Consider the following 12772-nt stretch of genomic DNA (forward strand, 5'->3'; position numbering starts at 1 on the left):
CTATACACAATCTATTATATTAAGATACATGGGCTAACTAGCCCAAATTCTCCGTGCAAGGCCGCTTCATAGTTCTTCCATATGTAATCTTCCAAGCCCATCTTGATCGCGGCCCACCTCCTGATTTAGCCAAAATCTGGTGATAACAGTCACTTGGGAAGGACTTTGCTGTCAAAGACCTCGGTGCTCTTCACTACTTTCTTGGCTTGGAGGTGGCTCAGTGTGCTTCTGGTTTGGTCATGACTCAGAAGAAGTACTCCTTGGACATTTTGCGTCGTCGTCGGCATGCTCAAATGCAAGCCCACGGCCACGCCCATGTCCTCCACTGATAAGATTACTGCAGCTGATGGTGTTCTCCTCACTTCTGATGAGGCCACTGAGTATAGAAGCATTGTTGGAGGGCTTCAGTACCTGACCATCACTCGACCAGATATTTCCTATGCTGTCAACAGAGTTTGTCAGTATCTTCATACACCACGAGACACTCATTGGGCTGCTGTTAAGCGCATACTTCGCTATGTACAGTCTACCTTGTCTCATGGTCTTCATATCCGGCCTACCACCTCTGGAGTGCTCTCAGCCTATTCTGATGCCGACTGGGCTGGCAGTCCAGATGACAGGCGATCCACGGGGGCTATGCTGTGTTCTTTGGTTCTAATTTGATCGCCTGGAGTGCTCGGAAACAAGCCACTGTGTCCCGTAGTAGTACTGAGGCTGAATACAAAGCTGTTGCCAATGCCACTTGCTGAGCTCATATGGGTACAGTCTTTGCTTCGCGAATTGCGGGTGTCTCAGCCACGAGTCTCCAGTCCTTTGGTGTGATAATATCGGTGCTACATATCTTTCAGCCAACCCGGTGTTTCATGCTAGAACTAAACACATTGAAGTGGATTATCATTTTGTGCGGGAACGTGTTGCACGAAGACAGCTACAAATCAAGTTCATATCTTCTAAAGATCAACTTGCGAGATATCTTCACAAAGCCATTGCCTCTCCCACGTTTGAGGCTTGCGGGCGCAATCTTACCCTTTTAGATTCTTTACAAAGTGGCTAAGATTGAGGGAGGGTGTTAGACATTGTATTGTAGCTGTATATGTGTATCCATACCTAATTGGTATTGGACTTGTATTGTACCTTTGTGTACTCCTATATATATATATGAGATAGGCCACCCCTAGAAGGTTGTGCCGGTTCCCCCTAACCCTATTGTCTTACAGCAGGCCACCGGGACCTTGGCGCCGAGGGCATGGAATGTCCATCGATGTCTCCAAGATGCGGCTTCCTCTCCGGTGCGTGTATGCGGCCGCCGTCCTCGCTCTCATTCCTGTCAGTCCTGCTCACTGTATCTGTTGTTCCTGCTATTTTAATAGGTGGTATTCTTTTTGTTTTTTTGTTGGCCAGTATAATAAGCATGAAAATTGAAATGATAGAGCAGTCTGTGGAACCACCAAAACTTGTGACCTTGCCTATTTTCTGCTATTTCTGAAGTTTTGGCTAATATTTATCTTCATTTTTAATGCAAAGAGATACATAAGAAGATTAGCTGATCCATTGAACTTCATCCAAGATTGTTGTAATGGTATTCCACACACACACACAAAATTAGATTACAGTAGCTAAGTTTCTAGGAGGTCTGTCTACTATTTCTCAGTTACAGTTTAGTTGCATCCACCTTTAGTCTTTGGACTATACTATTGCTCAAGTACTAACTTGCTATATCATGGCCTAGAGGGCTAGAGACATGATCTTCTCTTTTCAGATGATCACTTTGATGAGGGCAACAAAGGAATGATAAGGTCTCCATTGAGTTTTGTTGTACTAAAATGTGTTCAATGCATGTGGATTTTTCTCAATGATACAACCAGAGCAAACGCTGAAAGATCCTACTAAAAGCACATGCATTCTCTACATTGTGTTATTATATCTTCGATCTTTGGTACACCAACCACGATTCTCTATTGAACTTCTCTTAAATGCAGATTGAGAAGTGATAGACATACAAGTCTCACCACTGAAAAACTTATCACCCCACGTGTCGATCTGAGAGTTGCAAGTATTAGTAAATGAAGAATATGGAATCTGAGAGTTGCAAGTATTAGTAAATGAAGAATATGCGATGAGTTAGATTATATTGTTGTGGACCATGAGGTACTCTTTCACCAACTCATGTATCTAAACTTATTTTACCTCATAATCTTACCAAAGAATAGTTTTCATGCATATTCTAATCTATATGTATGCCTAACTCTTTGAGTTATACTATGCATACACTTCTTACTGGCTCTGCAATGGATGATCTCACTAAGAAATAGTTTTTATATGTTCTAGAGCATTCCCTTAGTAGATAAAAATAAATAGATGCTCCAGTAACTGAAGTTCTCCCGTGGTATAAAAAATAAATTTCATGCCACTCAAGCTCATGTTTCTAAAATGTATGATTTATTTTGCCTAGCAATCCTACCAAGTATGATTTATATGCATGATCTCTTGGATTACAGTTTGCATACACTTGTTACTAGCTACTATATTTATCAGAGTGAAGGTATATGAATGTTCAAATAAAGCCCTTTTTCACATAGCTAATATTAGACTTTTATTTTCCATTGTAGCGAAACACAATGGAATGACACATACAAGGCAACTGTATAGGTCAGTTCAAGGACCCCCTAAAAGAAGGTTCAGTATATACAATAGAGAGCTTGAGACACGCAAGAAATACATGAAAATGGATCAGCAATATAGATACAAATTTACTCAGCGCAGAAAGGTAAATGAAGTTGTCCCGGAGCCTCAAAACATTCCCCTGTTTGTATACAATGCAAAAGCCCTTTGGCATTTTAGAGGCACGAGTTTACACTGCATGTCTTTCACTATCTTTTTCTGTGGATATTACCTTAAGTGATACACATAGAACACATGCTACTTATTCCAACGATTTCCTAGAGGAAAAGCTTAAATAGTATACAATTGTTGCACAAGACGTGTCTAATGATCTGCAATTATGCTCACTTAATTAAAGATGCCAGCTGCACATCTGAAAATAAGAAAACGAAGACCAAACCATTGCCTACTACATCAAGCAAGAAGCAGATCAACAAAGACTCCTCTGGCGATAGGTAAACACCAGACTTCAATACAATTCAAAGAGCTGTAGCACCTTTGCCAAGAAAATGCTAATTTTAGTATCATTTTCCTTTAGTAGAAAAAATCAGCCGAAAAAAGATAAGCTTAGCTGAATATCCATGACAGAAAAGGAATGAAGCAGCACAGACAAAGACTGAGCGCATTGGCAGATTATCCATGTTTAGATGCTCTTTGATAGTCTGCTAATATGTTGAGTAGTGTTTTCTGCAACAAGTTATTATCATTCTCATTTTCAACAAAAAAATGGAAGTTAACTTCAAGATACTTCTTTTAGTTCTGAAACTTTGTGTTGCCAGTGTAAAGTTGTCAACAATAACTAAAGAAAACTATCTACTGATATTTTGGGTGTTAAATATTATAGATTATCTGTGCTACTACAAAGTCTTGATTCTGAAATCCATCTGCCGAAATATCTTAGCTAACTATTATCTGGGCATACATTGCCTTTTTACTCAAATCATCATACCTTAACGCTAATATTCTATTGAATACAATGATATTGCTCAAGTTAAAACGGAGGTTAGTTCTGACACATTGGTAAAGAAAGCATATGAAGGGTGGATGCATGATGTAGGATATGATGGTAAGGCACTCCAAAGCTTCAAACATACTCTGCGGCAACCAGAAGTGATACAACAGCAGCCTCAACAAGTAACCATGCTTCACAGGTTCGATCAATGCACAGAAACAATTATATGCCGGAAAAGCCAGCGAAACTTCTGCAGGTACTACAAGTGAAGGTAATAAGATCTAAACTAAACTAAGAATCCTGATGCATCTTTTAAATATTTCATGTTTGCACTGTTTTTTTGTAAGGCTATTAGTCTGATTTCAAGTGAGTTTGATGTCTTTAAGTTTTCAATTGTCATTAGGTTTTCGCAAGTTTAGTCAAGTCAGCTCAACCTAAGGATCCAAGAGGGAGAATAAAACCACGAATCTGCTAACATTTATCGTCAGAAAGACCATGTATACAGCTGCTAATCTACATTCGGTATCTAGGAATAAAGACTTCTATTATATTGTATTATTAGGTGCCCACCAGGCAAATAAGTTACTTTTATTGTGATACTATGTTCTTTATTATACTCTATTTCTTAGGACTTTCATGTATTAAGTGTCTGATAGGCAAGCATGTGTACTTATATTAGGACTAATCTGTTCATTTATGTTTGTGAAAACCTCTACAAGTACTTTCATCGTATTATGATGCCAAACGTCTGTAGATAAGTACATATAAATGATTAAGGCGTGCCGTGTACTGTTCAAGCTAATTTCTGCAGTTCCGTGTGGCTGGAAATTAAATTTCTGCTGCTTCCACTCTACCTACAACAACATGTCAGAATTTACATGAGGGAACATATTTGTTCACTGTGGAATATTTGACATTGTAGTGACAATGTCACTCATATTAAAAGCATGTACACTCTATCTCTACCTTACATAAATTGTATAAACCACACCTATACATGCACTATGAGATTTTGTTACCAACTATCTTAAAACATATAGTTTAAACAACAAAAAAAATCACTACTTCTACTAATTTAAGAGTGTTTTTAAAATCGTATAACACAGTTGGCGCGGCGTGCCGCCGCGCCCATCCATTGCTAGTCAGTTCAATGACGGAGTGGCTGTCAATGGCGTCCTGCATTTCATGTCCACATGGCATCACCGCATATTCTACCTTAAAATTGAGAGGCAGGTGTGGATGGCAATCCACGGACCACAAGGAGTTGTCAGGCGAGCAAGGAATCAGCTTAGCACAGCTCAATGGCGCCCTGAGCATCGCTCACGCAACATTCCATCGCCAGCCCTAGCTGAATCGTCTTTTCTGCTTTTTCAAGTGTTCACCAAACTGATTAAGTTCATGATTAACTTTTTTACGGTGATGTTCAAGATTAACTTGAATTGGTTTCGTGCTTCACATTACCTCTGTTGATAGTATTTCCTAATGTTGTCGTAATTAGTGACTAAGATTCAGGAGTGTTTGTTTTAACATATAAACTATTCACCAAGGTAGATCTGAAACTATAAGTAGCTACAAGGATAAAAACTGGGAGGGGAAAACTATCTACATCCAGTCCCCAGATGAACCTCACAAGCTAAAAGTGAACATGGATTCCAAGGGCAGCTGCTCAGGCTGGAACTTTAGCTCGTTCTGGAACCTCTGCAGCACGAAGCGCTCCTCCTCCGTTATGAGAGTCGTCACGGTGCACTCCGACTTGGAGAACGGTTCTCTCCCTGTCCTTCCGGCACGATGAAGGTAGTCGGTTGCCGTCTTAGGGAGGTCGAAGTTGTATATGTGGCTGGTCTGCGGAAGATCAAACCCTCTGCTCGCTATGTCTGTAGAAACTAGCAGGAAACCTTTTTCCTTGACTTCCTGCAGATGGACATTATGTTGATGGTTCTTTCAATCAACATAATAAAGTTTCTGGGAGTTCGGCAACAACAATTGGAATGGGTGCACTTACGGTGAATGAGGTAGCCCTGGCGTTGAAATTCATGTCTTCCTCTAGTAGAAGCACCTCTAGGCTACCTTTGTACTCGGTTCTCAGAAACTCAACAACAAGGGTGGTCGAAGGAGGATTTCCAGCCCTTTTGGATTTCTCGGACTGAAGAAAATGGTTACGATGGTTATCAAACAGAATATTGATCTCAGACTACTACGATCATTTCAGTCAGGAAATTGGCAACACAGCAATCACGTGATCAACTACTAAACTAACCAGAATTGTTACTTATACATGAATACAAGTTTCTCGAATGAAACTAATTCAGATTTTGAACTGGGCATTGACCATAGCATCACGACCCTACATTAGCAGAAACTGAAAACATGACAGATCCCTTATGATAGTTCATAATTAGCACCTCAGGAAGCAGGTGAAACAATATCCCATGGAACTACAGCAATTTCATAATCAACATGGCAATGGCAAGTCATAAAATGAATTAATTTATATTATTACCTGTTGAGCGACAAATATAATCACCGACTTTGGTGCATCCCTCTCCAGCAAGGCTAGCAAAACATGCAACCGTTCCTTCTTACTGCAGATCTGTACATTGATTGTGTTGTCATAAGGATTAAGAATCAGACTGGTGAAAAAAGAACTTTCAGGAACAAGGAGATTGATCGTGCAACTTGTGCTTGTGCACTTCACGATCAGAGGGAAACGTCCACGGGATTATTTAGAATAAGAGAAGGTCTGCCATGCATGTGAGTAAGTGTTTGCGGTCGTGGGAAGAGAGGGATGAGCAAATTGAAATGTATCTTTGCAGGAAATAAGTGGGGAACTTTACGATGAAAGTGAACCATTTAAAATATATGCTCACCACATATGTGTGAGTTAGGTGTGAAGGCATGGGCTGTACAGGGTTGACATGAACATGAACCACATTGCTCTGCACAAAGACAAGACACACAAATGTGAAAATTAGCACTTGTACCTGAAGTTCAAAATGCACAGCCATTCAGACAGCAATGAGAATGCATATTCATCGCGTGTGACAACTGACAAACAATCCCAACAGTCCATGACAGGTGAATGGATGTTAGATCTACCTTGGTCCATTTATGTTGTACGCAGTCGTGCACAAAGCGATTGTGCTGAGGTATCGATGCACTAGCAAATATGGTTTGACGACTGGAAGCTGCTGTGTAAGAATTCAATATTTTACGAAGGGGGTTCACTTGCTTTGACGATCCAAAAATAAAATCAACCTGACAAAACAACAAGGTTTTACATTAGCTAATCTCTCTCTGAACGAATAAGCATGGCATCTTAGAAGACATGTAGACAACTGATACGTGATTTTGCTCTGTGGCTGAAGAATATAGCGGTCACCTCGTCGATAACTAATATTCTGATGGATCCAAGACTGAAAGCACGCTTCTCAACCATTTGACACAAGCTTGCAACGGTCGCCACGATTATTACAGGGGGCTCTGCCTGGCAACAGGCCGAAGTTGTTAGCAGGGAGATAGCACAGAAGATAAGAGAGATACATTCATAACAACTGTCTATCTGTGTCTAGTACGAAGAAATTATACACGGATGGATGGGCATATCTACCAAGCCGACTTTCCTTGCTATGTCATGCAATATAATCATACAAACATAACGGGACCTTACACTTCACCAATATGAGATGTACACCTAGCAATGTCATTTTTTTTTGTGTACCAGAATGTCTGTGCAGTTAAGTATTGCATATGGCACAGACACAAAATCCACCAAAAGATGGTTACTTACTTTTACCCAGCTCTTTTGCCTTTTGAGCATCCCACCATCAAGCAAAGCCATGACGTTGCAAGTCTTGGCCGCGAGAAGTCTAGCAACCTTGGTGACCTTGCAGTTGCAGTAGCGTATTGACAGTTAACATGCGAGTCAGACCTCATCACCGGGCACATAACACAGCATCAACAACATTTCAGAGCAAAACAACAGCTCACCATTTCACCTCACCTGTATGCCGAGCTCTCGTGTCGGGACGATAACCAGCGCCTGCACGGAGGACCGCCCCACGTCTACCACCGAAAAGATTGACAGGAGGTAGGCCAGCGTCTTCCCAGAACCTGTCTACATCCAACCCCCACAAATGTAAACTGAGATGACATTGCCATTGTACAGTCTGAAATGTCTGAAGAAACTGACAGAGCCAGAATGCGGCGGCGACCACCTGAGCGTGGAGGATGCAGTCCTGGCCGGAGAGCAGCAGCGGCAGGGACTGCTCCTGCACCTCGGTGGGCGCCAGGTACCCGACATCCTCGGCCCTGCAAAATGGCGCGCCGGAACTTGTCTTCAGTGAGAATTCGAGACCAATGGAACTTGTCTTCTGTTACCTCTGGATGACGTGGTCCGGGACGCGGCCGGCGCAGACCTCGCGGAGGGTGGCGGCGACGGCGCGAAGTGGGCGGGGGCAGGGGCGGTACGCGGATGGGGCGAGGCGGGTGGTGCTGGGGAGTGGATAAAGGTGGCCGGCGAACGTCGCTGTGGATGCTGCCGATGCCATGAGGGAAGCCCGAAGGCTGGGCGGCAGTCGCCGGCGGGGTTTCGAGAGCCGGCGAGCGAGCGGTGCCGGTGGCGGGGAGACAAGTGGATGAGCCGGAGATTTTTTTTTTTTGAGACAAGGAGATGGAGATTGGGGGTTGGGCCGGAAGTAGGCCGGGCCGCGAGTAGAGTTGGGCTCGACTCGCTAAAAATTAAGCCTCTAAAACTGGTTTACATGATCCTCCATAATTTTCTAGAGAATATGGAGATAGTGTGCAAGGAAAGACTACCTTTTCATACCTTTTCTCAAACAAACTCCATTTGACACAAGTTCAAACAACAATGGTTCATACACAGTGTTCAAATAACATGTTTTAAATGACATAGTTCAAACAATAAGATAGAAAAATTAAATATCCCAAAAGAGATTCAAACACGTCAAGATAGCCACGGGGACTACTTATTCTCAAATTAATATAGCCATGTTTGTTGCCCCTCCTAACCTCTGGCTAATTTCTGATGAGAGGAATGCGGCTAGTCGCCGAGGCTTGGGCCAAAGTGTTGTGTTTAGCTTATGAAAAATAAAAAAGTTTATATTTAAAATATACAAAAACAGAGAAAAACATCAGAAAAGAAAAAGGAAATGAAAACCAAAAAAGGCAAACAAAAAAAATGCTACACCGGCCCAAAACCCAGCTTGGGGTGTGCGGGCATGCCCCCGCCGACCAAGTCAGCCTATAGGGGCTGCCCAAAAAAAGTATCCAAGAATTACCGCTTGATGGACTTGCTGGGTCTAATCTATTTCGGTCAATCTCAACCGTACATTCAATTCATACTACTCCCCCTCCACAATATAAACCCAAAACGGTTTATATTATGGAACGGAGGTAGTACTGTAAAGTAGCCAAAAATAATTGTTGTTTGGGAGGTCAAATTGGAAGGATTTCTTGTTATTTATATTTTCATTTTATCATCAGGTTATAGAAATAAGATCGCCACAAGGAAGTTGGAGGTTGCAACAGAGAGTGGCATGATTCTGCTCATGATACGCAGCTACGCTTAAATGCTCGAAGTTCTAAAACCTTCTCTTCGGAGAAGCTAAAATCACAGCTAGCTTCAGGCTTTGCAAGATGTTGGGCACAATTGCTTGTTAAGGACGTCAGCTCTGGTTCCCGCAAAAAAAAGGACGTCAGCTCTGGTATGAAAACCATTTAAACAACAGAGTACAATATGTTCATTTTTCAGCAATCTGCTTTGATCATCCATCATACAAAAGTACAGAACCAACAACATTTTTTCCTTTATAGTGCTATGTTAACCATCTATAAGGTGCCTTCGGACTTGAGCATAGGAAGCGGCTTCGGACTTGAGCATAGGAAGCGGCTAGACTACAACGCATATGAAACAGTTTGGAGTGCAAGGTTGCTCCTGCGCCCTAACACGGTGAAGATCAATAAAAGGTTATTAGTGTGATGACCGGAATGACTCCGACGATCTAAGAGGAATTCCTTCGCTGTATTCATCGGTTTGCTTGGAGGGCCGCGTTGATGTAGACGTTGGAAGACGGAATGAAGGTGAATTCGAAAGCCCTGCAGCCATACACAGCAGACAATGTGGTTTCAGAGCACGCGACCAACAAAGGAACATGAAAATGACAGTATGCTAAAAAAGAAATCGTAGCACCATCAGCCATGTCCTTTGTTTTGTGAAGCAGAAATGTCCCCGAGAGGATTGTGACAAAGCCGCACATCTCTGTCACGATTTGCGTCGGGTTTTGCCTGTCCCAGTCCTGTGTGTAGATAGGTACAAAGTGAAATGACGTTCAAAGCAAAAAACTGAGATGTTCAGAGTAGAAGGCAAGCGTTTGTGGTTGGAGAGTATGGCTAGAACTCCTTGACAGATAATAAGTGAAAGATGGATAGAGACAAAAGACTAGCTTAAGTGGTCGAATCATCATACCTTGAACATAATGACACTAGCCAAGATGGTTAAAGATGTGAACATTGTATAATATATGGGGGAAACAACTGATGTATTGAACGTGTCAAGGGCCTGCATCCAGGGGTAACTGTCATATTTTTGAAAAATAAATTACAAATGCCTACTGATACGGTTTGTTGAGCTAAGAATTATAAGGCAGCATCTAGAACATTCCTTCCGCTTACACGAATGCACCGTTCATGAACTTGTATTTAGCAAATGATATCTCTAGTAACACACAAGACTCCTACCAAGGGGCATGAATCTATTGTAAATTCTAAACCTTTGAGGCTAAAATAACACTGATAGATTAGGCGGGGTGGAACTAACAGAAACTGTATGCCATTTCTCTTTTGTTTGTATCGAATAGTTTCCAAACTCCAATCACCCTCGTATTTTATCAATATGCTAGGTCACAGAAGGCTGGTTCAGAGAGAAGAAATCTAGAATACCTTATTCAAGTAATTCATTTGGGTAATGATGCATGCGATTACAACCATAGTAAAAGCCCATGTCTGTGGATATATGAGTTGGTTCGTCCCCAAAAATGTCAGCTTCAAAGCTATCCCAAGAGCTTTTACACTCATAACCTGCACAGTTCAGCAAACAAGTCTGCAATATATACAACTAAAAAACATTAAATACAAGGATGCAAACCTAGTGAGAACATACCGAGATAGAACCTACGAGAGAGCAAACACCAATATACACCATGACATGGGTTTGTCCATAAAGTGGAACAAACTTGCACACAAGTACAGAAACTAAAGCAAGTACTACGGCTACGTAACACATGAAGGCTGAAAAACAACAATCAGCTAGTCAGCACTGGTTGTTAATCATTGTGAGGTTGATAAAGCACAGGCATAATTACAGCTTCAAGTAACATTCAGAAATTGGCCGAATGTGAACAATGTAATAGGCAGTACCTGGTTCAGTAGCCAGACCCCAAACTTCTGTAACCGAGTCGATTTGACGCTCTGGCGGGGCATGAAGAACAATGGTGATGGACCCCACAACACATAGGACACATCCGAGAATGCCAAATATGTGCAGCTTCTCCCGCAGCATTAGATGTGCAAGTACAGCGCTGCAGTACAATGGAACTCCAAATTAATGATGAAATCAGTAAGGATCTCATAAGAGGAAACAAGAACACAGGATATTGTAGAACAAAAGCCTTGCCTGATGATTATGCTAAGAGCACCAAGAGGAGTAACCAAAATAGCTGGCGCGAAAGCATAAGCTACAAAATTCGCGATTTCCCCAACAACCACTGCAAGAGAATTTAGAAAGATAGAGAGTGCAAAATGAGGTACCGATACAGAAATAAAACAGAGCTTAGAGAACAATGCTCACTTGTTATCATGCCAACCCACCAAAGAGGCTCGTATAAATAAGAATAACCACCAACCCCTGTGATAGCATGGAGCATTAGTATACACATGAAGCACAACACTTGGAATACAAATGGTCATGTGAGCCTGGGATGTAATGGTGGTATAAATGGTCACCGGGTACATGGGATATAACGGTTTGGGGAAATCAACAAGTTTGGTCAGAGCTTCACACCACACAGATAAATAGTGCAGCAGTGGAATTGGGTCTCTGTGTAGCAGGAAGAATGCAAATTCAGTTCGGAGAATTTGGCACATGTCTTGTAATGAGGCGCAAAATCTAATAGTATTAACATTGGAAGCACACACAGTGGTGTAAACTTTGAGACCTTCAACAACATTCAGTGCAAGCAAACAACAAGTCATTCTGTTTCTGAATATAAGCATCAAGTTTCTTCAGAGCTTCAGAACACACGGATTAAAAACAACATATAGCAGGAAGGTTTCAGAAATCCAATTCTGAGCATTTAACACATGGCTCACAGTGAGGTGCAATGTATAATGACATTAACATCAGAGGGATCCATGATAGGTGGTTTGCCGACTTCAAGGTGAGTTGTCAAAAGGGAAAATTTGTTCGTCCAAGCCTCCAAGGCATTGGTGCTGAAATGAAACGCCCTCCAGTTGCGCATCATATATGAGAAGGAGAAATCTATTACCGGCCCTGACGCCGGATGAGGAGGCGGCGGCCTTCTTGAGGCCCTTCTTCTTGATGATGAAGCTGGCGCCGATGAAGAGGCTGGAGGAGAGCGCCAGCGCCAGCCCCTTCAAGTTGTCCGCGGACATGCCCCTGTACCACCTCCCGCCCATGCCGGCCGAGCCCTAGCGCCGCCACGAGGAGGAGAAGGAGGGGCGAGTCCGCGCTGTCCTCATGCAGCGCCTGATTAGGACAGATCGGCGGCACGGCGGGCGGGAGACGGGGTCCGGCCACGGCGGCAGCGGCAGCGGAGGTCTGGGTGTGGAGGCGCGCGGGGTTCGTTGGTGTTGTGTTGGAAGGTACTGACAAAGATGAAGAAGCAGACACTTGCAACCTATCGACTTTCCATATTCTCTGTTTTTGAATTATTATTGCAGCTATGTACTGCTTCATGCGTTGCGTCCCTGCTTATTTAGATCATAGTTAAAGCTAAAAAATTATGAAGGTTAATTAAATATTTGAAGGAAATGTTAACATTTATAATGTCTTCGTTATTATAGTTTTTTTTCTACATTCTTGATAAAGTTTGATAAATTTTCTTTGACTAAACCTAGAACTCA

The 12772-nt window shown here is 42.2% G+C and overlaps 2 protein-coding genes across 2 annotated transcripts; both read right to left on the minus strand.

The window, feature by feature from the left end:
* Positions 1–5128: 5128 nt before the first annotated feature.
* Positions 5129–8160, minus strand: LOC124662051 (DEAD-box ATP-dependent RNA helicase 58, chloroplastic-like). The gene is made up of 10 exons (XM_047199937.1): positions 7991–8160; positions 7828–7921; positions 7614–7727; positions 7401–7496; positions 6993–7097; positions 6710–6868; positions 6481–6549; positions 6114–6203; positions 5616–5756; positions 5129–5524 (listed from the first exon to the last, which is right to left on the minus strand). The coding sequence occupies exons 1-10, from the start codon at positions 8158–8160 to the stop codon at positions 5240–5242; spliced, it is 1323 nt and encodes a 440-aa protein (XP_047055893.1). The 3' UTR covers positions 5129–5239.
* A 1195-nt stretch (positions 8161–9355) lies between these two features.
* Positions 9356–12316, minus strand: LOC124663199 (probable magnesium transporter NIPA4). The gene is made up of 9 exons (XM_047200925.1): positions 12175–12316; positions 11478–11534; positions 11304–11394; positions 11048–11208; positions 10791–10918; positions 10571–10708; positions 10098–10190; positions 9822–9927; positions 9356–9727 (listed from the first exon to the last, which is right to left on the minus strand). Exons 1-9 carry the CDS (start codon positions 12299–12301, stop codon positions 9603–9605), a joined length of 1026 nt encoding a protein of 341 aa, XP_047056881.1. The 5' UTR covers positions 12302–12316; the 3' UTR covers positions 9356–9602.
* Between the last annotated feature and the right edge of the window lie 456 nt (positions 12317–12772).

This window comes from Lolium rigidum, chromosome 6, assembly GCF_022539505.1.
Source record: "Lolium rigidum isolate FL_2022 chromosome 6, APGP_CSIRO_Lrig_0.1, whole genome shotgun sequence".
Taxonomy (NCBI): domain Eukaryota; kingdom Viridiplantae; phylum Streptophyta; class Magnoliopsida; order Poales; family Poaceae; genus Lolium; species Lolium rigidum.